The following is a 27,906-nucleotide window of genomic DNA, read 5'->3' on the forward strand; positions in this document are numbered from 1 at the left end:
TCCCACACTTTCAATCTTCACTTTGAGCAGTGAAGGCCATTTTAAGAGAGGAGTTAATAATCCCCAACTTCCTGTGTTTTAATCCACTACTTCCTGTATTTTAATCCAATACTTCCTGTATTTTAATCCACTACTTCCTGTATTTCCTGTTGTCAGATAAACATAAAATGTAAACATATTTTATTCTTTATTAACACTTACACTTATCAATATTCAGATGTGAACAACAGATCTCTCTGTCTCCCCCTGCTGGATGTTAATCTCACTGTCGACAACAATTCACTGTTACACAACAGAGAACCAAAAAGAAAACATAAAGAGACGAGTTCAAACACGTCGGAGTGTAACAAACAACCAGAGGACGTCACGGAGAATCTTCTCCTGAAACACAAAATCTCAAAAGGTGTTTAGTTTGTCCAGTCTGGACCAATCCACAGAGGGCCCCCTCGATGTAAACACAAAGTATCCAAACACAAAGGGCCCCTCTGGGGCAAAGAAAACCACAACTCATACAATCCAGACGAAACAAACTAGTGAAAACATCACTTATAGACAGGAAAGCCAATAAAATAAGATTGTAGTTATTCTTTCTGGAATGAGCAGCTGCATGAGCGGTGAGCGTGCGTGAGCCAAAGTTTAGAATGTTCCTGACTGAAAAAGACATCCACACCCACATCAGTGACCACACCCCGTGTATAGAATAATTAAATAAAGAAATCGGTGTCTGAATCTACTTTGCTTTGTGTTCACACAGAGAACACAGACAACACGCTCGTGACCCAGGACATGTCAGAACATATGTCTTTTGTACATCTTGTGAAACACATGAAAATAGAAACTTGTATGTGGAGTTTGTTGATGACATCACAGTCGTCTCTGCCGTTTCATTTCGTTTGAGCGGATGCTATGAATAAAGTTTTGTCAGATTAAGTAATAATTAATATTTCAATTCTTAATTAAGATTCTTTCTGCTTCACTTTTGTTTCCGCTGCTCTCACTCACATGTTCTTCTGTTGTCATGGAGACTCTCAGATGTTTTCACGAGACAATAAGAAAATGAAAAAACTTTCATCTGTTTATTCTTTATTGACAAATGAGCATATTTTAACGACCTGAGATATTAAAAGTTTTATTTTAAATCAGATTCAACCTTTGACCCCAACAAACACAACTGATAAATATAAGAAAAACAAAGTGACAGAAGCCCGACAAACAAGTTCAAACACAAAGTGAACATCTTCACACGTGATGATTACAGTCACAAACCACTGAAGACCTCACACAGGTCTGTGGTCATCATGAGGACATAAGTGATGATGTCACACAGGTGAAGTAATGACATCATACAGCTTTAGTGGTGCTGTTGTAAACGAGCATGTCCTGTTCCGGCAGCGCCACATGGGCAGGGCCTGTACTGACAGGCCTATGGGAGCGCTCCCTCCTGTTCTTCAGGAAGCAGTAGGTCAGGATGGCCAACAGAGCCAAGATGGCCACCGACAGGACCACAGCCAGAGCTATGGCGCCTGAGGAGGAGAGAGTGAGGTCACTTCCTGTCCGTTTACACCTGATTTTAAAATCTTTTGCAATTATCTTACAGATCTGACCTGAGTCGTCTTTGTCATCCTTGTCGTTCTCAAAACGGCCAAACATACCTCTGAAGAAGACGTTTTGCTCTGAGGACACAAACACAAGGTTAAGTACAACTATAGGGAACCCTATGGAACAACAGGGAACTAAATGGAACTATAGGGACACATACGGGACTATATAGACTATATGGAACTATAAAGTCAGAACTGTATGGCATTTTGACAACATGGACTGTATTGCGACACGTGCAGCTACATCTGGCACTATTTTTTTCCTCTTTTGTACCAGTCACTCCATCGCAGATATCACCGCAATAGTTTTCTTCCTCAAAGTTGTTCTCATTTCCTCGACAACCACCGTAGGTGAAGCGGTGGCACTTCCTGTCCAGGGGGTCGTAGTACCAGCGGGTGTGACTCGCCCGACATGGACCAGTGTGGGGGGGCTCCGCACACCGAGCTGTGGCAGGTTGGGATGGGGTTAGAATGTAACATGTTAGCTTCAGCGGATAATTAGCAGGTGTAGAAGAAGAAACAGACCTTTCCTCTGGTTGACGTCAATGCTCAGCAGGCGAGTGAAGGTCTGGTTTACTGAGGAAGAGGAGGAGGAAGATCACAGCTGTGTGTTTAGTCTTGTGTGTCTGTTTTGTGAGCACGTTTTGTTTGATCCTCACTCAGATGTCAATGAGTGTGTGTGTTGTTTGTGTGTTACGTTTGTGGCAGTGTTCCTCATCTGATCCATCGCTGCAGTGGTTCACACCGTCACACTCCAGACCTCTGTCCAGACAGCAGCCACTGCTGCAGATCAGCTGATCAGGATGACATGCTGACCCACACACCTCTGAACACACACACACACACACACACACACACACACTTATCCTTCACATCCTAAACGGTTAACCCTAACCCTAAGGTGCATTGTGGGACTGACCTGAGGGGAAGGTGACACCCCTCTCTGCTGTTGCTGTGGACAAAAAAACAGAAACATGAATCATCAATCGGTCTCATGTACCTGTGTCTCTGTGTGTGTGCGTGTGTGTGTGTGTGTGTGTGTGTCCGTGTTACCTTTGACATCTTTGCAGGTGGACAAACACTCTTCTTTAGTCACGTAGTTGTTGTTGTTTGGTTTACAGCCTCCGAACACAAACTGCTCACAGACTCCTGTAATAGCGTCGTAGTGCCAACGAGGAAACGCGCCGCGACACGGCCCGACCTTCACAGCAGCCAAACAGTAAACTGAGACGGAAACATGACGCCATCAAACGTTTCATAAAGTTTCATATGAAAAAATGTTTGTGACAAAAGAAGAAGAGAGAATAAGGAAACAGGGCAAACTGGTTAGCATGCTAACCCCAGTGGAAGAAAACAAGAGTGTGTGTGTGTGTGTGTGTGTGTGTGTGTGTGTGTGTGTGTGTGTGTGTGTGTGTGTGTGTGTGTGTGTGTGTGTGTGTGGCAGGGATTCCAGTCCAACCAGTTTGAGGCGAGGTGTGGCTCCTCAGTGTAAAAACATACTGATCACTCAACACTGATGATCAACTGATACCAATCAATACTGACACATTATTTATGGAGCTTCCTATGTCCATATACTTCTGGCCAAGTTAAAGCAGTTTCACAGATTTTATTTTGAAGGGAAGCACTGCATGTATGTCTTGTGTGGCGGGAAAACAACTAAATCATCAGTGGACTACATTTCCCATGAGCACTCACAGCTGGACAGCTCTGGGCTGAGGACAAGGACGGTGACCTTGGTATCGTCTGATTGGCCGTTGGAGTCAGTGACGGTGAGCTTGAACAGGTATGAGCCTGTCTGCAGGTTAGAGAGTTGCACCTGGTCAGGTAGAGCGGTCCCCTGCAGAAATCACAAATCATTGAATTTCAAATGACAGCAACAGATTCAACACTAACCACTTTGTTACTACACTATATATCTATATCTATAGATATATAGATATATTATATATACAATGAAATGATGTGAATTCATGTGCCCAAAGCAGTTTCAGTCAGTTTTGTAATATGAGATAAAGTACGCACAGTACCTAGGTTTGCTCTGCAATCCTTGACCTGGGGTATTGTAGGAATGATGCTACATGTCCCTTCCTGTTGTTTTACTTTTTCCTTATCATAGTTTGTCATGTACGTTTGAATAATAATAAAAAGTACTTTTACAACTTTAAACACTTTAATTCAACTTTAATCCACCGCTCATCTGTTCACACACAACACGCAGGTTTGCCAGAAAAATAAAATACTTTAATGACGTTTTTGTAAATGTTAGGCCCCGCCCCCTGTGTTAGCAGGCTTTACCTCCATCTTGACGCCAGCGTCTCCGCTCAGCAGACTCCAGTGATAGTCAGTGATGTGGGCGTCGCCCAGCGTCAGGCTCTCGATGCCGTTCAGGATCACCATCTCACCAGGCTGAACGATGACATCACGACCTGCGTTGGCGATGGGCTCACCTAAAGAAACAGTGATGTCACTGTGAAACTTTTTGTTGTTGTGTTGCTATGGAGACGCTATTTTAGTTTCAATCTAGAGAAACTGTCAAAATAAAAGCAGCTGAATTGACTGTGATCAGCTCCTGTTCTTTCAAAATAAAAGCAGCTGGATTGACTTTGATCAGCTCCTGATCTTCTCAGGTGAATCATCTCCATGACAACACAGCAACTGTACTCACTGAAGAAGAGCATGTGACTGAAAGTTGTAAATATTGATCTGTGTACTGATCTGTGTGCTGTGTACTGATCTGTGTACTGAACCATGTATTGATGATCTGTGTACTGAACTGTGTACTGATCTGTGTACTGTGCACTGATCTGTGTACTGTGCACTGATCTGTGTACTGATCTGTGTACTGTGTACTGATTTGTGTACTGAACCGTGTACTGTGTACTGATCTGTGTACTGAACCGTGTATTGATCTGTGTAGTGATCTGTGTACTGATCTGTATACTGATCTGTGTACTGAACCGTGTATTGATCTGTGTACTGTGTACTGATCTGTGTACTGATCTGTGTTCTGTGTACTGTGTACTGATCTGTGTACTGTGTACTGATCTGTGTACTGAACCATGTATTGATGATCTGTGTACTGAACCGTGTACTGATCTGTGTACTGTCTACTGATCTGTGTACTGAACCATGTATTGATGATCTGTGTACTGAACCGTGTACTGATCTGTGTACTGTGTACTGATCTGTGTACTGTGTACTGATCTGTGTACTGATTGATCCAGTGACTGTAATGGTGCAGGTGTGGACTCACCTGCCCCCTGTGGTCCCGCCAGGTGCTTCTGGAACACGGACTCTCTGATGAAGCTCTGGTATCCGGCCTGGTTCACGAACCTGCACACGAAACGGTTTCTGTGGACGCAGCTGAACAGGACGCAGGTGCGATTCTCAGATTCTGTCGCTCCGGCGGCGCGCGGCTCCAGCAGCGCTACGCTGCAGCGCGGGTTCCCGCAGCACGCGCGCTCACAGGCCTCCAGGGTGTGAACGCGCGCAGTGGCTAGTAGCGCCGCTCCCTCCTTCACCGCGTCCTCCGCGTCCAGCACGAAGTCATCCTGACCGGAGCGGTGAGCCGCGCGGCACTGCGCGTCCTCCGCCGCTCCGCCCTGCCGCAACAGCGGCAGCAGGAGGAAGAGGAGCAGGGGCGGCAGCAGGGAGGAAGAAGTCATTTTTTTAGCTGCAGTCAGTGTGTCAGAACTTTGACTTCACCGCGTGTCGCTCCTCGTCTCTTCAGGTGTGTCTCACCTTTTCACAGAGGAAAATAACTCATATGACGTCACTCAGGTGTGTCCAGGAGGCGGAGTCTCTTTGTTGAAGGGTTAGTAATAAAAACACTGATTACAGTGTTTTTATTGTTTCATCTTTATGTACAGTCTATGTAATAATCTCATAATGTTTGTAAACATGTTTGTTTTATCTCAATAAAATCAGATGTGTTTAAATTTTATTTACACAAGTTATTGCTGTGTTATTGTTACTGACACTAAACAATATCAAAACACGATCATTAGGAATTCATTATGATGTATTTACAGTTCAGTACTTGAGTAAATGTACTTGTAACTCATTACCAGTGTGTAGTATCACAACAAAAGCTCTGAAGATCTCAAGTGATTTTCATTTGAAGTCTTGTAGTTTGAGTAGTGACCAGCAGGAGGCACTATCATATTTTCTCGCTCATCTGAAGGTTTTTTATACATTTTTCTTTAATCATTTTTTTTTGTCCTGACGATGTAAACTGGAAACAGCTGCTGCACGTGGTCATATCAGAGTTCTTTAATCTGTTGAGTCTCGTTATTGATTATATAAATGTGTGTTCTATATATATTTATAATACACATGTTGTTGCTTTTTACTTAAATTCATTTAAAATAATCACATAAATAAAAACTAAATGTGTTGAGTTCTGACTGGTCAAGAACATTATGATCAATAAATGTAATAAAAGATGAATCAATAAATCAATAAGATGAATTAAAGCTCTGAAAATAAAACCTTGTGTTGTGGAAAATAAATGATATAGAAAAATGATCAAAGTGAAGATAAATATTCTCATATTCATACATTTATTGTGTCGTTATTCTGTTATTAATCAATCAGTCATCCGATATCAATCTATTATTAATTTATGATTCGTTATTAATCTGTTATCGATTTATTATTTATTATTAATTTAATTATAATTTCTTTATACATTATTAACGATTCGGTGCAATTACGGTCAGCGTGTACACGGTTCAGCGGTTCACACTCCGACCAGCAGGAGCGCTGAAACAGGATATGGGCCAGAGCGGAAGTGACGCCAGGGGTTCTGGTAGAATCGTCCAATGAGAAGCGCAGCTGCAGTTCGAACAGAGGCAGCGACTCGGAAACGTTGAGGTGAAAAACTGATTATTGATCATTTGTCCACGTTCACTTTTCCTTTAACTTTCGCTTCTTTGTTAAACTATTTAAACTTCGATGATTCACAAACTCGGTTCAGATGTTTGTGCTCAAACAAAGTGATGATTTAATTCAATCTGTTTAATGTTTTAATCTGTGTATATGTGTTTATTGTTTAAATTAATTAAATCTGGTTGTGTCGGGACTTTCTTAAAAACGCAGGTGTAGTTGGAAAATGGGGTGTTTTCAATTTATTTACAGCCGGTCTCCCAATGTGCACTTGGACATTTTTACAAGAATATAAAAACAAATAATTTTAAATAAAAAAAACAACTTCTTCCCTACTTCCCACATAAGCTCTGATGTCACCTCCTCAGACTCAGAGAACAATGACAAGGGCTTAAGCTGCCCTTTTATACATTCAGCCCCTCCCACTGGGCTTAATCACCAATTTAAACAATATTATGGGCAAAAACCAGCGCATGGAAACAAAAATAACAGGTTACAATGACTTGTTTATATGTCACAAAATATCTCCTCTTTAAACAAATAATGACTTTTGCGAAAAAAGGCATTAACTATAAATAGTACAACTCTAATTATCATTGAAAAAAACAACAGGAAACTATTTAAACGGACGGAAGTTGTGCCTGGAACTTCCTGCACCGACAGCTAGACGAACTAGCAGCGTCCCCAAACGGCTGGTGTGTGTGTGTGTGTGTGTGTGTGTGAACTAGGCCTGAGAGTGATATCTGCTTGTGTGGACCGAGCTGCTCCTTCACACTGGTTCAATGTGTTTAAATTATTCTGGTTTAATGTGTTTAAATTAATCTGGTTTAATCTGGTTCAATGTATTAACCTGTTTACTGTTTAGCTGTGACCTGACTTAAAGTTATTATTAATCAAAAACAGATGTTTTCATGTGTTGCTTCAGTAGATGATCAGACTGAGTGGTGGGCTCTGATTGGTCCATCACATCCAGGTGAAGCCATGGCAGAACTGCACGTGAACACACAGTAAGATACAATGACTTCACCATTTACCCGTGGTATGACATTAAATTAAATGTTATGTGTATAGTCATCATCATAATATACAAGGAAGGAGGAACGTTGAGGGTCTGAGTCTAGAACCCAGAGTGTGAGTTGTTCCACAGGACATCATTGGTTTATGTTCAGACGTGTCATGTGTTGAATTCATTTGAAAGTGACTCTTCGACGTGTCATCTAATTGCCTGCAGGAGTGCTCAGAGTGGGGCGGGGCCTGAGGAGAAGGGCGGGGCCAGACAGGTCAGTGAGTACTGTAAAGATTTGCTGACAAGAGGACGAGAGGAGCTGAGTTTGGAGGAGCTGCGAGCCGAACGCTACTTCCTGCAGAGACAGAGGAACGTGGAGGGTACGTTGGCTGGCGTGTTGGCTGGCGTGTTGGCTGGCGTGTTGGCTGGCCATTCTGATTGTGTGTATTCTGCAGAGAGACTGAAAAGTCTGACGGAGATGAAGGAACTGCTGAGTCATGAGCTCGAGGAGAAGAAGAAACTTTTACTGCTGAGAACATCACAACAAGTACTACTCATACTAATACAGCTAATAATAATAACAATAATAATGATCATCATTATTATTAGGGAATATAATACTATTGTAGGTTCAGAGGAGAAACAACTCATACACAATAAATAAAGATGCACAAAAAGATGATTTATGTTATTTTCGGTGGTTCATATCACACTGATCACTAGTTATTGATGGTCTCAGCAGGTGCTTCATGAAGCCTCCTCTCAGACGTCAGATTCTTGTCGACCAGCTGTTTCCTCCTTCCAGATATACGATGAGTCACAGTCCACTGCTGCACGGCCTGCTGGGTAATAAACACATGGTTCACACGTGTGTTTATGTGTTTTAGCTGTGACCAAACTCATCACGTGTTTCATCAAACAGAAACTTTGACCTGCTCTACGACGTCTCCCTCCAACCTGACGACACAGGACTGAGTCTGAAGATCCAGTTCCCAAGACCAGGTGAGTGAGACCAGGACTGAATCTGAGGGAACAATGTCTCATGCGTCATGATTATAATATTATTATATTATTATTAGTCAATATGAAAACAGTTGTATTTAAACCAGTCATGTGTTCATCATTTGTTCATCTTGGGCCTTTCAGATTGTCCCGGAGGAACGACCGGAGACCTCAAGACTCTGGTGGACCCCCATCCCTCCTCCAGCCCTCACGAACCAGGCTCCTATACCACAAACAATTTGAGTCCCATACATGAGACCACTGTGGAAGCTGGAACCTGGAATCTACTGGAAGACCAGAGGCAGGACAAGAACCAGAACCAAGACCAGAGCCAGGACCAGAAGCAGCAGGAGGAGATTGAACCTGGTACGTTATAATGAGCTAAACAGAAATGAGCTGCAACTGTTAAGAAAAGAAGAGATAAGAAAATCCTATTAGTCTCACAATGATTCTCTATTGATCTAATGTATAATAACATTAATTAAGCCGTGCTATGTTTCAGGACCAGCAGGGGGGGGGGTGGATCCCTGTGATCCAGAGGTCCGGCAGCGGCTGTTGGACGTCTGTGATGTCACTTCCTCTCCTGGTTTTCATTGCGAGTCTCGATCCCTCCCTCCTGTAAGCAGCTTTTTGCAGCTGGGTAAGAATGCACACGCCCTAACAAGAGTAAAATAAGATGGTTCTCCTCCGTATGGAGATGTTCTCCTCAGATTTACATCTCCCCGGGTCTTTTCTCTTTGACACTGTTCTCTTTGCTGCTTCTGTTAAATGACTGATCCTGGTGTGTGTGTTCTGTCCACCAGGAGGCGACGTGTATCACATCTACTCAAGAGTCTTAGATGAAGAAATGTTCTCCATTTATAAAGGAGCCACATATGATGACAACGTTCTTGTTAAGGTTTGAATTCACACGACATTTCAATTCTGAGATTCATTCAGTAACCATGGTGACAGGTGTAATCAGTGATTCATCAGCAGCTGAGGCTCATGGGTAATGTCGCCTGTGCTGTAGGTGGACCGTTGTCGTATTCCGTGGGATTTTCATCAGTTTTGTCGCCTGAAGAAAAACTCATCTGTCAACAGTCTCCCTCTTATCAGCTGTTTCCTGTTTCTGGATGGCTGCATCACCGTCTACACCTGTCCACCTGACCACATGTTCACCGTGAGTTACTTCCTGTCCACGACATGCCATGAGACACAAACTGAGGACCTGACGTGCGTGTGCGTGTGTGTGTGTCAGGAGCTGACGGAGTGTGAGGACTCGGCTGTTCGCAAATCTCTCCTCCTGCTGCAGTTGGTGTTGGAGCTTCACTCCTGCCGCTTGCTTCATGCGGCGCTGCGGCCTAGCATCCTCTTCGCTACTTATCGGTACGTCAGCTCACAGGAGAGGGGGGGTTCATATGACTCTGAAGCTGTTGATTGGTTGTTGGTTGTTGGTCCAGAGGTCTGAACCTTGAGCGGGTCTTCCCGGTGGACTGGTCGTCATCCGTGGACGTGCAGCAGGACGTCACCTCGGTGCAGCAGCTGTCATCAGCTCACTCTTACATTACAGTCGGTCTCCTGGAGCCAACGTCACCGCCACAGCTGGTACCACGTCCAACACACCTGTTCTCTCTGTACACACCCACCTACCTCACTGGGATTGGATAATACTAACCCCTCCCCCCTTCCATCAGGCAGATCTGGTGGGCGTGGCTGAAACTGTCCACCTCCTCCTGACCAACAGCAGGATGGTCCTGGTGAAAGACGATGACGGTTGGACAGTCGAGCAGTTCAGCCAAGACGAGTCCTGGTACTGGTATTAAATCATTAATTAAATCAATAATAAATTATCATTTTATTGATTGATGTCATTACATTTCATTTAACTGACGCTTTTATCCAAAGCAACTTACAGATGTAACTTCCTGTCTGCAGCAACATGTTTCCGGGGACGTGGAAGACCTGGAGGAGGTTTTTCCGGTCGCTACTGAACGCCAGTGGTCGCTGTTCAATGTCCGTCCTGTCGGACGTGGCGGAGCAGTTGTCGGTTCTCTTAAAGTGAAACATCATCTGTTCTTTCTGTTCATCATTATTTTTCACATTTAAATAAATTAATAAACTTTTTCACTGAATTTGTTTTCTGTTTTCTGTTGGAAAAGATTAAGAGAAAAAATTGGTCTGAAAATATAAATTTGAGAACATTAGAGTTTAAAGGTTCACTGTGTAGAACTTGGTGACATCTAGTGATGAAGTTGTATGTTGCAGCTGAATACCCCTCACCTCCCCCTTTTAAAATACGAAGGAGAACCTGTCATTATCTACTCAGCACTATGATGGAGGGGGGAGTGGAGTGTTTGAGTCCATTAAACACTTGTGGAGTCTCAGGGAAACTTTGTTAGCGCAGAATCCAACACAACTGAATTAACTGGAGACAAAAGCTTCAGATGCAATGAAACCAAAAAAACACTCCATATCTGCTCCTGTGATGTCATCAAGTGTCCACAAGTCCCCACATTGAAATTCAACTGGAAACGACGTCATTTACAGTTTTAAGCCGAAAAGTCCACTATGAGAAGTAGTGAAGCTAGTGGATGTAGCCACACGAACGCACGTGCCCTTGAGCGAGAGTGTGCGTACATGAACGTGCCTCTGAGGAGGATATCAGAGGACATTTATGAAGTCTAAAATACTAAGAATCGTGTTTTAATTAACTGAATTAAACTTTGTCTTTGTAGTCATCATGTGTCTGTAACTGGTGTGGTCACGCCTGTTTCTATAGAAACAACCTGGGTTACATGTTAAACCTTTAATAAACTGAACGTGTTCCAAGTTGAGTCATTTCTGCCTGAGGGGCGAGTGAGGCCTGCTGAGGCCTGTAGAGAGAGAGAGAGAGCGCTGTGTGTGTGTGCATGTTCTTGTACAGCTATCTTTGTGAGGACCAGTTTTAGACTTTAACCGATAGAGTGAGGACATTTTGGCCGATCCTCACTTTGTGACCCCCCCTTTAATGGACTGTTTGGGGGTTAAGACTTGGTTTTAGGGTTAGAATCAGGTTCAGGTTAGGTTAAGAGTGAGGGATTTAGTTTGGATGGTTAGGGTAAGGGGCTGGGGAATGCATTATGCCAATGAATGTCCTCACTAAGATAGAAGTACAAATGTGTGTGTTTAGGAGGAGAAACAAACTGTCAGTTAAACTAAACCCAGCCCCCTCCATCTTCTTTTTCCTTCATACCTGAAACACAGTGAGACAGGGACGAGCGAGGTGGAGAGAGAGAGACAGAGTAAGAGCAACAGAAGGAAGCAACAGAACCAACTCACCTGGACTCAGTGATGGTCTGGTTCTAAACATCTTTACTGTTATCTTCCCTGGTGCCTCTGTTCTCAACTTTCTTCATGTTCTCCTCTGTACTCCATGTTCTGTTCTTTGATTGTGATGTTCTCCCCTTGGTCTCCATGTTCTGTTCTTTGTTTTCCATGTTCTCCATGTTCTGTTCTTTGTTTTCCATGTTCTCCATGTTCTCCATGTTCTGTTCTTCGTTTTCCATGTTCTTCGTGTTCTCCATTGGTCTCCATGTTCTGTTCTTTGTTTCCCTTGTTCTGTTCCTTGATTTCAATGTTCTCCATCTTCTCCTTTGGTATCCATGTTCTGTACAGTGTTTTCCATGTCCTCCTCTGTTCTCCATGTCCTCTTCTTTGATTTCCAAGTTCTCCTGTTCTTCATGTTCTCCATGTTCTCCCTTGGTCTCTATGTTCTGTCTTTTGTTTTCCTTGTTCTGTTCTTTGTTTTCCATGTTCTCCTCTGTTCTCCTCTTGCAGGTGACTCACTCTGAGTGAGTGTGAATCAGTGCAGTTGTCTGGTCATGTCTTGTGTTTGATTCCTCAGGTATGTTAGTCACACCCTGAACACATTCACTCAATCTCGTACTTCCATCTTAGTGAGGACAATCACTGGAGTAATATTTAGATGATTCATTATTATTTAATGTTGTGTTAATGTTGTCAATGTTGTGATCATGCTGTGTCTGAGTGTGTGTCTATATGTCTGTGTTTGTGTGTCTGAGTGTGTGTCTATATGTCTGTGTTTGTGTGTCTGTGTGTGTGACTCCATCCTTCATTGATTTTTCCGATTCAGCAGCAGTCATGTTGTTGTTTCCCTCAGGTCTCATCACTCCCCTGTTGTCACTGTGTTGCCATGGAGATGTTCAGTCGCAGGAAGAAGAAGCGCAGGCCAGAAATCTCGGCGCCACAAGATGTTAAACATCGCGTGCACACATCATTCAATGCCACCACGGGACGTTATGTGGGTCTGCCGCCACAGTGGCAGAGCGTCATTGACACGCTGAGGAGGCCACGCCCCCTGGTGGACCCTTCTAAGATCACTGAGGTCGAGCTTGGACCCAAGAAGGTCAGAGGGCGGGGGATGGGGGGTGCCAGGTTAAAGAAAGTAGTTAGATGCATGCAAAGAAAGTTATCAGCATAACAGAACTAACATTAACTTTCAAATAACATATTACCAAATATCACAACAACACAAGTCAAACTTATAAACATCACATGAAATAGGATTAAACAGTCCTTTGCTTAGCCTAGGGGAATAATAAAGCCCAGTTGTGTTACCCGTCAATGAAAAAGGGGGAAAGGTCATTTTTGGATGTGTTGTTCAAAGTCCAGTGAAGTGGTCTTGTTGGTTTGTGGATCCTGTTGTTCATCTGCTGGTCAGACCTTGTGTCGTGGCCAGTTGTGCTGAAGTTCTTAGGCAGGCTCTCGTGTCGCTGCCTTTGGAAGGTTTTAGCAGACTGCTCCAGGCAGGCCTGCTGGAAGTTGAGGAGCTTGTGGAGGGAGGAAGTCTCCCTGGCTGGGAGAGCAGGAGCAGAACCTACTCCTCCAGGAGAGGTCAGCAGGGGAAGAGGAGGAAGAGAGAAGAGCAAAGAGAGAAGAGGGGAAACTCTGCTTATATCGGCCTGGTGACCTCATGGGTCATGGGGCACACAGTGACCAATAGTGGTTGAGAGTTGTCTCCAGGAGCAGTTTTACCACCTGTGTGTGAAGATGAAGCACCTGGGAGACTGAGTTCTGGAAGCTGTCCTTTGTCTCCAGAGCAAAGGAGACATGCGGCCAGGCTTATGACTACACATGTAGGCCCAGCCATGGTTCACAGAGACCAGGTCCTAACAATTATCTCAAGGCACTTTACATAGAAGGTCAAGACCGGATTTCCACCAGAGCCTCTGGGTCCAGACTGTGATGATGTCACAGTAGAACAAACAGCAACAGTCAAACATGACATCAGCATTCTTACCACATACCAAACTGTGGCCCCTCAGAAAAATTTAATGTAAAAATGTGAATTCTTGTCTCTAGGGCGATGATCTGGGGTAAACATCACGTGAGTTGAAATGTCATGGGTTGGGGGAGTTACCAGTCAGTCTCTGGTAACCCTGGAAACGACTCCTGGTCTACCCACACATGATGGTGTTACATCTATCGTTAACTGTAGTTCTCTTTTATGGCTGTAAATTCATGTCACATCTGTGTGAATCTGAACTTTTCTCCTGCAGACGATTGTTCGTGGCAGTTTCGTTGGCCATGGCGATTATATCAGTCATGTGATCTCTCAGATGAGCCATCTCTCCGTCTCAAGCTCCAACTCCCTGAGTTGCAGAAGCCTGTTGGCACGGAAACGAGCCTGGTCACTGGGTGGACTGTTGGAGTCCTCCCAGTGCGAGGAGCTCAGTTGCCATGGAGATGTTGGGAAGCGTGACAGCAGCTCCACCTACTGGCAGGACCGGGTCTGCAGCAAGGCTGGCAGCCCCAAACTGAACGGAGCTCCTCAGAGAGGCAAGTCTACCTGCCAGGTGTGGTCTGAGGCCACGCCCCAGAGGACAGGGGTATGGTCAGCCCACAGTGAGGGGGCGGGGTTGACTTCCTGTAATGACAGTCTAAGAATGAGAGCAGCTGTCAATCACCTGCCTAACCTGCTGTCATCTGCCAAAGAAGCTCCCAGAAGGCCACGCTCCTCCTACGACCTCAAAGTAAGTTAGATCTGATTCACAGTGACACTACTCTTATATCTGTATGGTAAATATGAAGCTACAACCAGCAGCTAGTTAGCTTAGCTTAGCATAAAGACTGGAAACATGTCTGTGAAAACCATCCGGCACATGGCGCCTGTAAAACACTAACAAACTGGATGGCTGAGTTTGATTTTATCAGCTTTGGACAAATCCACCTTTTTAAAAATATACAATAACACCAACATAACCCTAATATCCAGTTTCTAATGATGTGATCAAGCCTGTAAATAAGATAAAAATAATTAGTCACCGAATATAATTAATCAAAAAATTTGGACAATAAAATGTACTCATGTTTTTCTGTTGTCTCTCCAGCTGACCTCCCCTCCCCTTCCCCTCCTGCTGCCTCCTCCAAATAGAACCAGCAGTCCCTTCATCACAGGGCGAGGTTTACCTCAGCGCTCGCTCCATCCCTCTGCCAGTTTTAACGTGACACTAATGCCCCAGAGCCAGTCTCGCAATTTCCCCACTGGGTCACCAGCCCACCTCCCCACCCAACTCTGCCCCCCCTCCTCCCAGCAGACAGAACTTGATGGACGTCGGGAGAATGTGAGCCATGAGCAGTTTAAGGTGGCGCTGCAGATGGTAGTGGACCCGGGTGACCCGAGGACTACCCTGGACAACTTTGTTAAGATTGGGGAAGGGTCAACAGGCGTTGTCTGCATCGCCCAAGAGAGACTGAGCGGGCAGCAGGTGGCTGTGAAGATGATGGACGTGAGGAAGCAGCAGCGGAGAGAGCTGCTTTTTAATGAGGTACGGGTGGGGGGGAGGGGGCAGAGCTTTGTGTTTCCTCTTCCCCTTAAAGTTTGAACGACTGTAGGACTGTAGAGCCCGGCAGTCAGTCTGTCAGGCAGTTATTCACAGGTGTCGACACTCAGGTAGAAGAAGATCAGAGGTCAGGGAGATGAAGCTATGTCTTACAAGCCATATTCAAGGGAATCAAAGCATCACCTGTTTCCTGCCGCACTGTGACATCATCAGTTCAGTCCTGCTGTTTCAGGTGGTGATCATGAGGGACTACCAGCACCAGAACATGGTTCAGATGTACCGCAGTGCTCTGGTGCAGGAGGAACTCTGGGTAATCATGGAGTACCTGCAGGGTGGCGCTCTCACCCACATCATCAGTGAAAGCAGGTGTGCTGAAAAGTCATACAGGCCTGTTTTCTTCGTGGATTTTCTCGGGTCTCAACTGAGTTTGTGTTTCAGGTTGAACGAGGAGCAGATAGCGACAGTGAGTGAGGGCGTTCTGCAGGCGTTAACATACCTTCACTCACAGGGGGTCATTCACAGAGACGTGAAGAGCGACTCCATCCTGCTGACACTGGACGGGAGGGTAACACACACACACACAGACACACAGTGATGGAGTAAATTATTGTAGTAATGGTTCGTTAACTATGATATAAAGTCTGATAGTTCTAGGGGTTAGGTCGGCAGACGGTCACCTCATGAACATGATAATGACTGTTTTTTTTTCTAATTTTACCTGCAATGATTCAACACAAAATACTCCAGTAAATAACAAGTACCTCAAGTTATAAGTTACTCAAGACCTTGTTTGTTTCAGACTCTTAGTCTGAACCTAAACTTCAGGTGTGAAAGGTTTCTCACACCAGAAGAGGTGTTCTGGGTCTGGGTCAAACTGAACCATGGTTCTGTTGGTTTACTGTGAAAACACTTTGTTGGATAGTTTGGACTTTTGGAACAATCACAGGAAGTAGAGACACATTAAACCATAGAAGAAGAAGAAGAAGAAGAAGAGGAAGAGGAAGAAGAAGAAGAGGAAGCACCTGCAGTCTTCACCTCCGACAGTATAATGTTTGAACCACTAGGACGTTCATTAGGTGCATTTGAACTAGTGTGAAGTACTGTGGAGTACTGTAGTACTGTGGAGTACTGCACGTGAAGGTGCTGATGCTGCTTATTATACCATCATGATATTACCATGGCAACCAGATGAAGCGCTTCATTTAAACAGAAACACTACTACCCCCCCAACTGACAACTCGCCAACATCAGATGCCGTCTACAAACCAATCGGTGTCAAGTACAGGTAGACGCAGCCCACGTAGGTGATGACGACAGGACACATGCACGTCAGACACATCTGTAAGGTCTTCAGGGTCACTGGTTTTGAGCTGACTGGGAAGAGAACTGAGGACTGCCTCTTAAACCACCTCCCCTGTTTAGTGATGGTTTCTCCAGCTTAACAAAGATGTTTCTTTCACTCCTTTTTCGAACCACCTGTCTTCTCTGGACAAAATAAAAAGAATTTCTCTTGTCCTTGAGGTGGAAGTGAACTGCTGAGTCCTGGCCTGAGGAACTGGCTCTCCTGTGCCATCTGTTTATGGAGTGGTTGATTAGGTTCCCTGATGTATAGTTCTGAGCATCATTGTTGCATTGGACTGCATAAACCACGTTGTTCTGTTTGTGTCTGGGTGTTTTGTCCTTTTTGTCGTAGTGTGCTGTTGGGATGAAAATGTACAGGTGGTGTTTGTGGAAGATGTTTCCGAGTTTTTCATAGACTCCAGCAGCATAAGAGTGTTGTTCCATTTGTTGTTTCCTCTTCTCCATGAGTTTTGTTTCTTTTCGAGGTTTGTGTTTTAAGAGCTTCCTTGATGTATTCTTGTTCCCTCACTATTCCCTGGTACTTGTGGCTCAGTTTTGTGCTGGGTGGTGTGCGGTTCTGATGAACCCCAGCTTGTGTTCTAGTGGATGATGAGAGTTAAAGAGTAAGTATTGTGTGTTGTGTTTCCTTGATACTTCAATGTTGAAGGTTCTGTCTTCTTCATTGTACACTGCACAATCCTAAAAGGCCAGACTGTTTCCTCTGACATCCTCACAGGTGAACTTAATGTTCTTATCCACTGCATTGATGTGTTCCGAGAAGGCTTCAACTGCCTGTGTTTTAATATTGACCCAGTTGTCATCAGCATATCTTTACCAATGGCTGAGAGCAGTTCCTGTGAAGGAGGTCAGGGCTCTTCTTTCCACTTCCTCCATGAAGAGGTTAGCCACGATGGGAGACACTGGGGAGCCCATGGCACATCCATGTTTCTGCCTGTAGAAACCTTCGTTGTATTGAAAGTAGGTGGTAGTCAGGCAGATTTCAAGTAGAGAACACGTGTCCTGAGGTCAGTCCTGTCAGGGAGGGTGATGTCTATCAGGAGATTTGTCCTTGACATCTTGACTGCTTGTACTTACACGCATCCCCACTTCCTGTTCTTATTCTTCTCCCTCTTCATCTGTAGATAAAATTGTCAGACTTTGGTTTCTGCGCTCAGATCAGTGAAGAGGTTCCGAAAAGGAAGTCTCTGGTGGGGACTCCTTACTGGATGGCTCCTGAGGTCATCTCTAAAATGCCATACGGCCCCAAGGTGACCTCAAAACATCCTGAATCTCAGTTCACTCTGACCACACATTCACACAACGCAAATAAAACGGTTTCCTGTTATCAGGTGGACATCTGGTCTCTGGGCATCATGGTGGTGGAGATGGTTGATGGAGAGCCGCCATATTTCAGTGACACTCCCATCAACGCGATGATGAAGCTGAGAGACGAAGCAGCACCGAGCGTCAAAAACATCCAGAGGGTTAGACACACACACATCCACGTCTCTCTATAGTTGTGAGGACACTCACAATTGACGTTATGCATTCCCTCACCCTTACCGTAACCATCACAACTAAATACCTAATGCTAACCTAAACCTAACTCTGACTCTGACCTAAACCTAAACTTAAACCTAACTCTGACTCTGACCTAAACCTAAACTTAAACCTAACTCTGACTCTGACCTAAACCTAAACCTAAACCTAACTCTGACTCTGACCTAAACCTAACTCTGACTCTGACTCTGACTCTGACCTAAACCTAACTCTGACTCTGACTCTGACTCTAACCTAAACCTAACTCTAAGTCTGAACCCTCAAACAGCTCTTTCAATTAGTGAGGACTAGACATTATGTCCTCACATTATGTCCTCACAATGGTATTGAACCAAAATTGGCCTCATAACCATAGATAGCATGTACACACACACACACACATACACACACACACACACAGTGGTTGATGATGTCACACTCTTCTGTGTTCAGGTGTCTCTGGTGTTACTCAACTTCCTGGGCTGCATGTTGACTCGTGACACGCTGAAGCGTAGCAGCGGCACCGACCTGCTGAAGCACCCATTCCTGCTGCAGGCCGGATCCTCATGCTGCCTGGTACCCCTGGTGGAGCAGCACCGTAAACGCATGCCGCTCTGCTAAAAACCTGAGAGTGTGTACGAGACGCTGAGAGCAGCTCAGCAGCATCACACCTGTGTCTCATTGATGGCAATGAAGGACTTCATCAGCCAATCACATACCAGTGTTGCTGTTGCCTATCAGACCTCTATCAACCAATAAGGTGAGTTAAACCATCCTAACAATGGCCGCACGGTGACCGGCTGAGCACTGATGGTCACTTCAGGTCATGAACTTTGACCTGTCCCCCGAGAGCAGGAAGTGATATCATCAAATCTTTTCAAAATGAATGTAGCTTTAGAAGAACTTTATGTTCAAGTATTAAAAAATGAAATGATTGATTTGTTTTTAAGGTTTAAAATATTTGTTCTTGTGAAAGAATAAAAAGTTGGTTTTTGTATTATTGTATTATTATTTGTATTGTTTTTATATTATTTACAGTCAAACTTTACTTTGTACATCAATAAATAATTATCTTAATGATCTACATCTAAAATACATTATGAATATTTATTTTATATTTGTTCATGACATAATTTTCTAAATAATTCAGTCAATGATTTTATTATAACTGAACCACAACATTTATTCTTCATTTTATACATAATTACTTTCATTTTGAAATCTCTAAATGTCAATAAATGATTAAGATTCAGATTTTTACACAAAATATTTAAAGTGATGAAGAAGAGGCTTGTGTGAGTTTATCAGGACAAAGAGCCTCTGAGATAACATGAAGTTGTTTTAATGAGTGTGTGTTTGTGTCACATTACAAGAACACAAAGAAGCAAATAAAGACGAATTCAAGTGAAAATTCGACGTTTGTTTGTCTCTTCAATGCACAAACATCAGATAAAAAATAAATTCAATAATTATTCAACATTTTCTCAAAAGTCAAAGTTACATTTTCCTTCTAGAACTTAATTTATACATTTATTTAAAAGATGAAAGTTTGTTTCTCGACAGAAACACTTGAAACACTAATACAAATGTTTTACTGCATTTAATTCAGTTTATTACTGATTACATTTATTATTTTCACTTTGATTTGAGCCTAAGTTGTTTTTAAATGTTTGTCGTCACAAACTGACTTTGCTCGGGTTTCAACCCTGAAGATAAGTTTCTATTTGAGTCGAGACTCCGAGATAAAGAGAGACAAACACTCGAGTCCATCACAAAACACTCGTCACATTTCAAACTATTTCTGCTTTTCTCTTTTTATCAGAAACGTTAGAACAAACCTAAAATCTTCTGTGAATTTAAACTGTTTAGTTTTAGAGATTTAAACACACATTTAATCATTTCATTATGTTTCACAAATGTTTATATAAACAGACATTAGCCTCACATTTTCTCTCCAGAAAAAAACATTAAAACAAATCCTAAATCAAACTGAAGACAAAGTGATTAATTTGAAATTAATTTAGTAAAGATAAATTCTTCAAGTTCAAATAAAGAAACAAACTCATACACTGAAGTTTCTCTCTTTTTATTTTAGAAATATGTTCAAGAACAAAATACTGAACTAAATAAGATGTTAGAATTGTAGTTAGTGCAGATCTGCTGAATTGATAATTCATTATAATAATAATAAGTAATAAGTATTCAGAAGTGAGAAGGTATTTTAAACACTTAACTGGATCAAAACGTTTGTAGCTTTACATCCTTTAAGTCGACGGTTGCAATGATTTAACTGCAGAACACACTGAGATGAGTCAGTTCTAAATGAAGAAGTGTCTGAGTCTTTATCTGCAGACAGATAAGCACTGAAACTCTACTCTCCTAAAATGGACTTAAACAGCCAAAGGTCCTGAATCTGCCCTCGAGGCGCTTCCACGTCCGAGGACAAATTTAGTTTGACCTTTTTTTTCTTTCAGCAGTTGTCTCCTAATTTGGTCCACAGTGATACTTTATAAACGGCCGCCTGCAGCAAAGACTCTGCAGATCTTCTTCTCTGTTTGTTGTCTGTTAAAACTGCTGAAGACCTCCACCCTCAAATATGGGTGATGCTCTGATGGCCGAGTTTGGGAAGGCGGCTCCTTACCTTAGAAAGTCAGACAAAGAGCGCCTGGAAGCTCAGACCAGACCTTTTGACATCAAGACTGAATGTTTTGTAATTGACGATAAAGTTGAATATGTGAAGGGACAAATCCAGAGCAAAGACGGAGGGATGGTGACTGTCAAGAAGGATGATGGAACAACTGTAACTGTGAAGGAGTCCGATGTTCACCCACAGAACCCGCCAAAATTTGATAAAATTGAAGACATGGCAATGTTCACTTTCCTCCATGAGCCTGCAGTGCTGTTCAACCTCAAAGAGCGTTACGCAGCGTGGATGATCTACACCTACTCTGGGCTCTTCTGTGTCACCGTCAACCCCTACAAGTGGCTTCCTGTCTACGACTCTGAGGTGGTGGCAGCCTACAGGGGGAAGAAGAGAACCGAGGCCCCCCCTCATATCTTCTCAATCTCTGATAATGCCTACCAGTACATGCTGACTGACAGAGAGAACCAGTCCGTCCTCATCACCGGAGAATCCGGAGCAGGAAAGACTGTGAACACTAAAAGAGTCATCCAGTACTTTGCCAGCATTGCAGCTGTTGGTGGTGGAGCCAAAAAAGACACCAGCAAGGGTACACTAGAGGATCAAATCATCCAGGCAAATCCTGCACTGGAGGCCTTTGGCAACGCCAAAACATTGAGAAATGACAATTCATCTCGTTTTGGAAAATTCATTCGAATTCACTTTGGTACGAGTGGCAAACTGTCATCTGCCGACATCGAGACGTACCTGCTGGAGAAGTCACGCGTCACTTTTCAGCTTAAGGCTGAAAGGGACTATCACATTTTCTACCAGATCCTTTCTAATCAAAAGCCAGAGCTGCTGGACATGCTGCTGATCACCAACAACCCGTATGACTACTCCTACATCTCCCAAGGAGAGGTAACAGTATCATCCATCAATGACTCGGAGGAGCTGATGGCCACCGACAGTGCTTTCGATGTGCTCGGCTTCACTCCAGAAGAGAAGATGGGTGTCTATAAACTTACCGGTGCCATCATGCACTACGGCAACATGAAGTTCAAACAGAAGCAGCGTGAGGAGCAGGCTGAACCTGATGGAACGGAGGCTGCTGATAAATCAGCTTACCTGATGGGGCTGAACTCTGCTGACCTCATCAAAGGCCTGTGTCATCCCAGGGTCAAGGTAGGAAATGAATATGTCACCAAAGGCCAAAGTGTGGACCAAGTTTACTATGCCGTTGGTGCTCTGGCTAAGTCAGTGTATGAAAAGATGTTTAGCTGGATGGTGGTGAGAATTAACCAATCCCTGGACACCAAACAGCACCGACAGTACTTCATAGGAGTGCTGGACATTGCTGGATTTGAGATCTTTGATTTAAACACCTTCGAGCAGCTGTGCATCAATTACACTAATGAGAAACTGCAACAGTTTTTCAACCATCACATGTTTGTGTTGGAACAAGAGGAGTACAAGAAGGAAGGGATTGATTGGGAGTTCATTGACTTTGGGATGGACTTACAAGCGTGTATTGACCTAATTGAGAAGCCGCTTGGGATCCTGTCAATTCTGGAGGAAGAATGCATGTTTCCCAAAGCCAGTGACCAGACTTTTAAGTCCAAGCTCTACGATAATCATCTGGGCAAGAACAAGATGTTTGAGAAGCCGAAGGCAGCAAAGGGGAAAGCAGAAGCTCATTTTGCTCTGGTTCACTATGCTGGTACTGTGGACTACAACATCGCTGGTTGGCTGGTCAAAAACAAAGATCCCCTGAATGAAACAGTGGTTGGTCTTTACCAGAAATCCTCTCTGAAGCTCCTCAGTCTGTTGTTTTCAAGTTATTCAGGGACTGATGGTGGTGACAAGGGAAGTGGCAAAGGAGCCAAAAAGAAAGGCTCCTCATTCCAGACGGTGTCTGCACTTCACAGGGAGAACCTGAATAAGCTAATGAACAACCTGAAGACCACACATCCTCACTTTGTCCGCTGTCTAATTCCAAATGAGAAGAAAAACCCAGGAGTCATGGACAACTGCCTTGTGATGCACCAGTTGCGCTGTAATGGTGTCCTAGAAGGCATCAGAATATGCAGGAAGGGTTTCCCAAACAGGGTGCTGTATGGCGACTTCAAACAGCGGTACAGGATCCTGAATGCCTCTGCCATTCCTGAGGGTCAATTCATTGACTGTAAGAAAAGTGCTGAAAAGTTGCTGGGATCACTGGACATTGACCACACCCAGTACAAGTTTGGCCACACAAAGGTTTTCTTTAAAGCTGGCTTGCTGGGAACTCTCGAGGAAATGCGAGATGAGCAACTCTCTCGGATCATCACCAGGATCCAGGCTAATGCCCGGGCACTCCTCATGAGGGCACAGTTTGCTAAACTAGTGGAACGTAGGGATGCTCTGATGGTCATCCAGTGGAACCTTCGCTCTTTCCTTGGTGTAAAAAATTGGCCCTGGATGAAGCTGTTCTTCAAGATCAAACCTTTGCTAAAGAGCGCTGAATCCGAGAAAGAGATGGCCAACATTAAAGATGAGTTCAACAAGCTAAAAGAAGCGCTGGAGAAATCAGAAGCAAGACGAAAGGAAATAGAGGAGAAAACGGTGACTCTTCTCCAAGAGAAGAATGATCTGACTCTGCAAATCCAGTCTGAACAGGATACTCTGACAGATGCTGAAGAACGCTGTGAACAGCTTATTAAGAGCAAGATTCAACTGGAGGCCAAGCTGAAAGAGATGACAGAAAGACTCGAAGATGAAGAAGAGCTGAATGCAGACCTCACAGCTAAAAAACGTAAACTTGAGGATGAAAGCTCTGAGTTGAAAAAAGATATCGATGACCTGGAGCTGACTTTGGCCAAAGTTGAGAAAGAGAAACACGCTACAGAGAATAAGGTGAAAAACCTAACAGAGGAAATGGCTTCCCAGGATGAGAACATCATGAAACTGACCAAAGAGAAGAAGGCACTGCAGGAGGCTCACCAGCAGACACTGGATGACCTTCAGAGTGAAGAGGACAAAGCCAACAGTTTAAACAAAGCTAAAGTTAAGCTGGAACAACAGGTAGATGATTTGGAGGGCTCACTGGAGCAAGAGAAGAAAGTCAGGATGGACCTTGAGCGTTCAAAGAGGAAGCTCGAGGGAGACCTGAAACTGACCCAGGAGAGTTTGATGGACTTGGACAATGATAAACAACAGCTGGAAGAAAAGCTCAAGAAAAAAGACTTTGAAATTGTCCAAATAAATTCAAGACTAGAAGATGAACAGGTGGCTTCAGTTCAGCTCCAGAAGAAGCTGAAAGAAAACCAGGCGAGAATTGAGGAGCTTGAAGAGGAGCTGGATGCTGAGCGTGCAGCCCGTGCCAAAGTGGAGAAGCAGCGCTCCGATCTTTCCCGTGAGCTGGAGGACATCAGCGAACGCCTGGAAGAAGCAGGTGGAGCAACATCGGCTCAGGTGGAGCTGAGTAAGAAAAGAGATGCTGAATTTCAGAAGCTGCGAAGGGAACTGGAAGAATCAACCCTCCACCATGACTCTACTGCTGCCACCCTGAGGAAGAAACATGCAGACAGTGTCGCTGAACTGGGTGAGCAGATTGACAACCTGCAGCGAGTGAAACAGAAGCTGGAGAAAGAAAAGAGTGAGCTTAAACTTGAGTTGGATGACTTGTCTTCTAACATGGAGAGTGTTGTGAAGGCCAAGTCAAACATTGAGAAGATATGTCGTACAATGGAAGACAACATGAATGAGTACAAGAGTAAATATGAGGAAGCTCAACGAAGTGTCAATGACTTAAATACCCAGAGGGCCAAGCTGCTCACTGAAAATGGGGAATTTGGACGCCAGCTGGAGGAGAAGGAGTGTCTAATTTCACAACTGACTAGAGGGAAGAATTCATACAACCAGCAGGTAGAAGATCTACGCAGGCAGCTAGAAGAAGAGATCAAGGCAAAGAATGCACTTGCCCATGCTGTGCAGTCTGCTCGTCATGACTGTGATCTGCTCCGAGAACAGTTTGAAGAAGAGCAAGAAGCAAAGGCTGAGCTGCAGAGAGCTCTGTCCAAAACGAACACTGAGGTCTCAGCATGGAGGACAAAATATGAAACTGATGGAATTCAGAGAACAGAAGAGTTGGAAGAAGCCAAAAAGAAGCTTGTTCAGAGACTGCAGGAAGCAGAGGAGGCCATTGAGGCAGTGAACGCAAAGTGTTCATCTCTTGAGAAGACCAAACATCGCCTCCAAAATGAGATTGAAGACCTAATGCTGGACCTCGAGAGATCCAATGCAGCATCTGCAGCACTGGACAAGAAGCAAAGAGCCTTTGACAAAGTTTTGGCAGAGTGGAAGCAAAAATTTGAGGAGTCACAGTGTGAGTTGGAGGCCTCCCAGAAGGAGGCTCGGTCTCTGAGTACTGAACTCTTCAAACTGAGAAATGCCTATGAAGAGAGTCTGGATCAACTCGAGACAATGAAGAGAGAGAACAAAAACCTCCAGGAGGAGATCTCGGACCTCACTGACCAGCTGGGGGAGGGTGGTAGAAGTGCCCATGAACTGGAGAAGATTCGGAAGCAGCTTGAACAAGAAAAGGCTGAGCTCCAGTCAGCACTGGAGGAGGCAGAAGGTTCCCTGGAGCATGAAGAGAGCAAGATCCTGCGAGCTCAACTTGAATTCAACCAGGTGAAGGCCGAGATGGAGCGGAAAGTGGCTGAGAAAGACGAGGAAATGGAGCAGGCCAAGAGAAACTACCAACGCATGCTTGAGTCACTTCAGTCCTCTCTGGAATCTGAGACCAGAAGCCGCAATGAGGCCCTAAGAATCAAGAAGAAGATGGAAGGTGATCTAAACGAGATGGAGATTCAGCTCTGCCAAGCTAATAGGCAAGCAGCTGACGCCCAAAAACAGCTCAAGAGCCTCCAGGCCTTCCTGAAGGACACTCAACTGCAGCTGGATGAGACACAACATGGCAATGAGGACCTGAGAGAGAACATCGCTCTCCTTGAAAGACGAAACAACCTGATCCAGGCTGAGCTTGAGGAAGTGAGGGCTGCCCTCGAGCAAACGGAAAGAAGTCGGAAACTTGCTGAACAGGAGCTGACTGATGCAAGTGAGCGAATGCAACTTCTACACTCACAGAACACTAGCCTGATCAACCAGAAGAAGAAGCATGAAACAGATCTCCTCCACCTGCAGAATGAGATTGAGGAGGCCATACAGGAAAACCGCAATGCTGAGGAGAAGGCAAAGAAGGCCATCACAGATGCAGCCATGATGGCTGAGGAGCTCAAGAAGGAGCAGGACACCAGTGCCCATCTGGAGCGCATGAAGAAGAACATGGAGCAGACCATCAAAGACCTGCAACACCGTCTGGACGAGGCCGAGCAAATCGCCATGAAGGGCGGCAAGAAGCAGCTTCAGAAACTGGAGGCTCACATCAAAGAGCTGGAGAATGAGCTAGAGGCCGAGCAGAGGAGGGGAACCGAATCTATCAAAGGAGTTCGCAAGTATGAACGCCGCATCAAGGAGCTCACCTACCAGACTGAGGAAGACCGCAAGAACATGGCTCGCCTCCAGGACCTTGTGGACAAACTACAGCTCAAGGTAAAATCCTACAAACATGCAGCTGAGGAGGCTGAGGAGGCGGCAAATACCAACATGGCCAAACTCCGCAAACTGCAGCACGAGTTGGAGGAGGCGGAAGAGAGAGCCGACATTGCCGAGTCACAGGTGAACAAGCTAAGGGCAAAGACCAGGGATGGATCCTCCAAGAAGGGCCTGGATGAGTGAGGATGCCCCAGAATCAACATCACAGGTGATGGCTTCCTCGTGCCAAATATGAATTATTTCTAAACGTAATTGACTTAAGTCCAGTTACCCACGTACATCAACATTTTCTTATTGTATTTTGTTGATATGACGCCCTCCGTCTCTCCTCATTAACATCTGTGAATCTGTTTTGATTGACAGGTGTTCCTGTTTCTGGGCCATTGGAGATACGCAGCTGAAACTAAGTGCAGCAAATATCGTGTTCTGATCTGTTGACATGAGCAGTAGAATTCTCCCTGTTGACCTCTGCTGAGTGGCTGAGTTGTTTGCATCTCGTGTGAACGTTTATGTGGATGAGGGAAAGTAACGTCAGCAATTTGATTTGAACATGGGGTTAGGCTAACCCTAACCCTAACCTTATTATGTTAGGATTTGGATCTTCAAATTTAACTGAATTAAATGCCTTTTATTTTAGTTCATTCATCTTTTTGCCATGGATTTTTTTTTGTGAAGCACTTTGTAACCTTGCTTAGAAAAGTGCTATACAAATAAAGTTATTATTATTAACAACTCCAACTCACAATCAGAAGAAGGTTTTGGAAACATCTAAAACAAAAGTCTCTGAAGAGAAAAGTGTCCATGTCCCTTTTGCTAATGTGGAGGAGATGGGGTTTATGTCCTATGCTGCAGCCAGCCATCAGGGGGAGATCGAGATGCTTTGGGTTCACTTGTTATTCATCTTTATTCACAGTCTATGGTCAGATTCACTGTTGTTACTGTATCTCAATAAAAGTGTGTCCGCCCACTCGTTGTCATCTATGTCTGATTAAAATCAGCCAGCTCCCCCTACTGGCAAGTGACTGTAACTTCAAAGCAAAAACTGTTTACTGAGCAAACCAATTAAAATATAATTAATTTCCTTTTCTAGAGAAACATTTTGAGACAAAAGCAGTGGAACTATTATTTAATATTTGCACATAATTTTTATAATAATTGATGGAATGTTAGAACACTCAGTGTATTTTTGGATGATGTTTATGTTTGGCTCAAATTAAGATTTCACTTAGTTCTCATAAAATGTTGTTGTTCATTCAATTTAATCACATTAATCCTGATGCACTGAATTTATTATTTTGTCTTGATCTGTTAGAGAAAATATATTCTGCTGCTGCAATAGGAAAAAGGTGTTAACATGTTAAAAACATGTTAAACATGTGGCTGTTTCCTCGTAACCAAGATGCATGCTTTCATGTAATCTTTCTGTTTTATATTACAATAAAAACAAACATTTACATCCTGTTTATTTTAATATTCAGTCAAGTG

General features: G+C 44.0%; 4 protein-coding genes and 1 long non-coding RNA gene across 11 annotated transcripts; 3 read left to right on the plus strand and 2 right to left on the minus strand.

The window, feature by feature from the left end:
- Window positions 1-1,066: 1,066 nt before the first annotated feature.
- Window positions 1,067-5,338, minus strand: LOC109646404 (kunitz-type protease inhibitor 1-like). The gene is made up of 10 exons (XM_020112148.2): window positions 4,858-5,338; window positions 3,900-4,051; window positions 3,300-3,441; window positions 2,655-2,825; window positions 2,521-2,553; window positions 2,299-2,427; window positions 2,127-2,177; window positions 1,876-2,046; window positions 1,605-1,673; window positions 1,067-1,523 (listed from the first exon to the last, which is right to left on the minus strand). The coding sequence occupies exons 1-10, from the start codon at window positions 5,267-5,269 to the stop codon at window positions 1,342-1,344; spliced, it is 1,512 nt and encodes a 503-aa protein (XP_019967707.1). The 5' UTR covers window positions 5,270-5,338; the 3' UTR covers window positions 1,067-1,341.
- Window positions 5,339-6,378: 1,040 nt separating this feature from the next.
- Window positions 6,379-10,613, plus strand: bub1ba (BUB1 mitotic checkpoint serine/threonine kinase Ba). 7 transcript variants are annotated; one of them, XM_020110927.2, is made up of 14 exons: window positions 6,379-6,479; window positions 7,420-7,498; window positions 7,723-7,877; window positions 7,953-8,044; window positions 8,237-8,343; window positions 8,420-8,499; window positions 8,644-8,865; window positions 9,002-9,139; window positions 9,303-9,397; window positions 9,512-9,661; window positions 9,740-9,867; window positions 9,942-10,086; window positions 10,176-10,291; window positions 10,417-10,613. In XM_020110927.2, exons 2-14 carry the CDS (start codon window positions 7,473-7,475, stop codon window positions 10,541-10,543), a joined length of 1,581 nt encoding a protein of 526 aa, XP_019966486.1. In that variant the 5' UTR covers window positions 6,379-6,479; window positions 7,420-7,472; the 3' UTR covers window positions 10,544-10,613. The 7 variants fall into 7 exon arrangements, with proteins under 7 accessions (XP_019966486.1, XP_069371217.1, XP_069371218.1 ...); XM_069515116.1 differs by having other exon boundaries at window positions 6,401-6,479; window positions 8,240-8,343; XM_069515117.1 differs by having other exon boundaries at window positions 6,414-6,479; window positions 7,417-7,498; window positions 8,240-8,343.
- Window positions 10,154-12,313, minus strand: LOC138405585 (uncharacterized). The gene is made up of 3 exons (XR_011239374.1): window positions 11,800-12,313; window positions 10,395-10,533; window positions 10,154-10,294 (listed from the first exon to the last, which is right to left on the minus strand). It is a non-coding gene; the product is annotated as an uncharacterized lncRNA (long non-coding RNA).
- On the plus strand, window positions 10,770-19,198 carry LOC109645342 (serine/threonine-protein kinase PAK 6-like). The gene is made up of 10 exons (XM_069515113.1): window positions 10,770-11,814; window positions 12,298-12,364; window positions 12,641-12,886; window positions 14,040-14,513; window positions 14,871-15,308; window positions 15,556-15,689; window positions 15,762-15,888; window positions 17,807-17,932; window positions 18,014-18,148; window positions 18,657-19,198. The coding sequence occupies exons 3-10, from the start codon at window positions 12,674-12,676 to the stop codon at window positions 18,822-18,824; spliced, it is 1,815 nt and encodes a 604-aa protein (XP_069371214.1). The 5' UTR covers window positions 10,770-11,814; window positions 12,298-12,364; window positions 12,641-12,673; the 3' UTR covers window positions 18,825-19,198.
- A 1,543-nt stretch (window positions 19,199-20,741) lies between these two features.
- On the plus strand, window positions 20,742-27,875 carry myh6 (myosin, heavy chain 6, cardiac muscle, alpha). The gene is made up of 2 exons (XM_069515112.1): window positions 20,742-26,629; window positions 26,785-27,875. The coding sequence occupies exon 1, from the start codon at window positions 20,800-20,802 to the stop codon at window positions 26,602-26,604; it is 5,805 nt and encodes a 1,934-aa protein (XP_069371213.1). The 5' UTR covers window positions 20,742-20,799; the 3' UTR covers window positions 26,605-26,629; window positions 26,785-27,875.
- The last annotated feature ends 31 nt before the right edge of the window (window positions 27,876-27,906 follow it).

The sequence above is a fragment of the Paralichthys olivaceus genome, chromosome 19 (genome assembly GCF_024713975.1).
Source record: "Paralichthys olivaceus isolate ysfri-2021 chromosome 19, ASM2471397v2, whole genome shotgun sequence".
In the NCBI taxonomy this organism is placed as follows: Eukaryota; Metazoa; Chordata; class Actinopteri; order Pleuronectiformes; family Paralichthyidae; genus Paralichthys; species Paralichthys olivaceus.

Bases quoted from the DNA above. Each gene is read 5' to 3' on its own strand.
- LOC109646404 (XM_020112148.2), bottom strand. From the start codon at position 5,269: ATGACTTCTTCCTCCCTGCTGCCGCCCCTGCTCCTCTTCCTCCTGCTG. The intron at 2,554-2,654 runs GTAACACGGACA...TTTTGTCCACAG, and splicing joins CACCTGCAAAGATGTCAAAG to CAACAGCAGAGAGGGGTGTC. The intron at 1,524-1,604 runs GTCAGATCTGTA...TCTCCTCCTCAG, and splicing joins GGATGACAAAGACGACTCAG to GCGCCATAGCTCTGGCTGTG.
- bub1ba (XM_020110927.2), top strand. From the start codon at position 7,473: ATGGCAGAACTGCACGTGAACACACA. The intron at 8,045-8,236 runs GTACTACTCATA...TGATGGTCTCAG, and splicing joins TGCTGAGAACATCACAACAA to CAGGTGCTTCATGAAGCCTC. The intron at 10,087-10,175 runs GTACCACGTCCA...CCCTTCCATCAG, and splicing joins CAACGTCACCGCCACAGCTG to GCAGATCTGGTGGGCGTGGC.
- LOC109645342 (XM_069515113.1), top strand. From the start codon at position 12,674: ATGGAGATGTTCAGTCGCAGGAAGAAGAAGCGCAGGCCAGAAATCTCG. The intron at 15,309-15,555 runs GTACGGGTGGGG...CTGCTGTTTCAG, and splicing joins GAGAGCTGCTTTTTAATGAG to GTGGTGATCATGAGGGACTA. The intron at 15,889-17,806 runs GTAACACACACA...CTTCATCTGTAG, and splicing joins TGCTGACACTGGACGGGAGG to ATAAAATTGTCAGACTTTGG.
- myh6 (XM_069515112.1), top strand. From the start codon at position 20,800: ATGGGTGATGCTCTGATGGCCGAGTTTGGGAAGGCGGCTCCTTACCTT.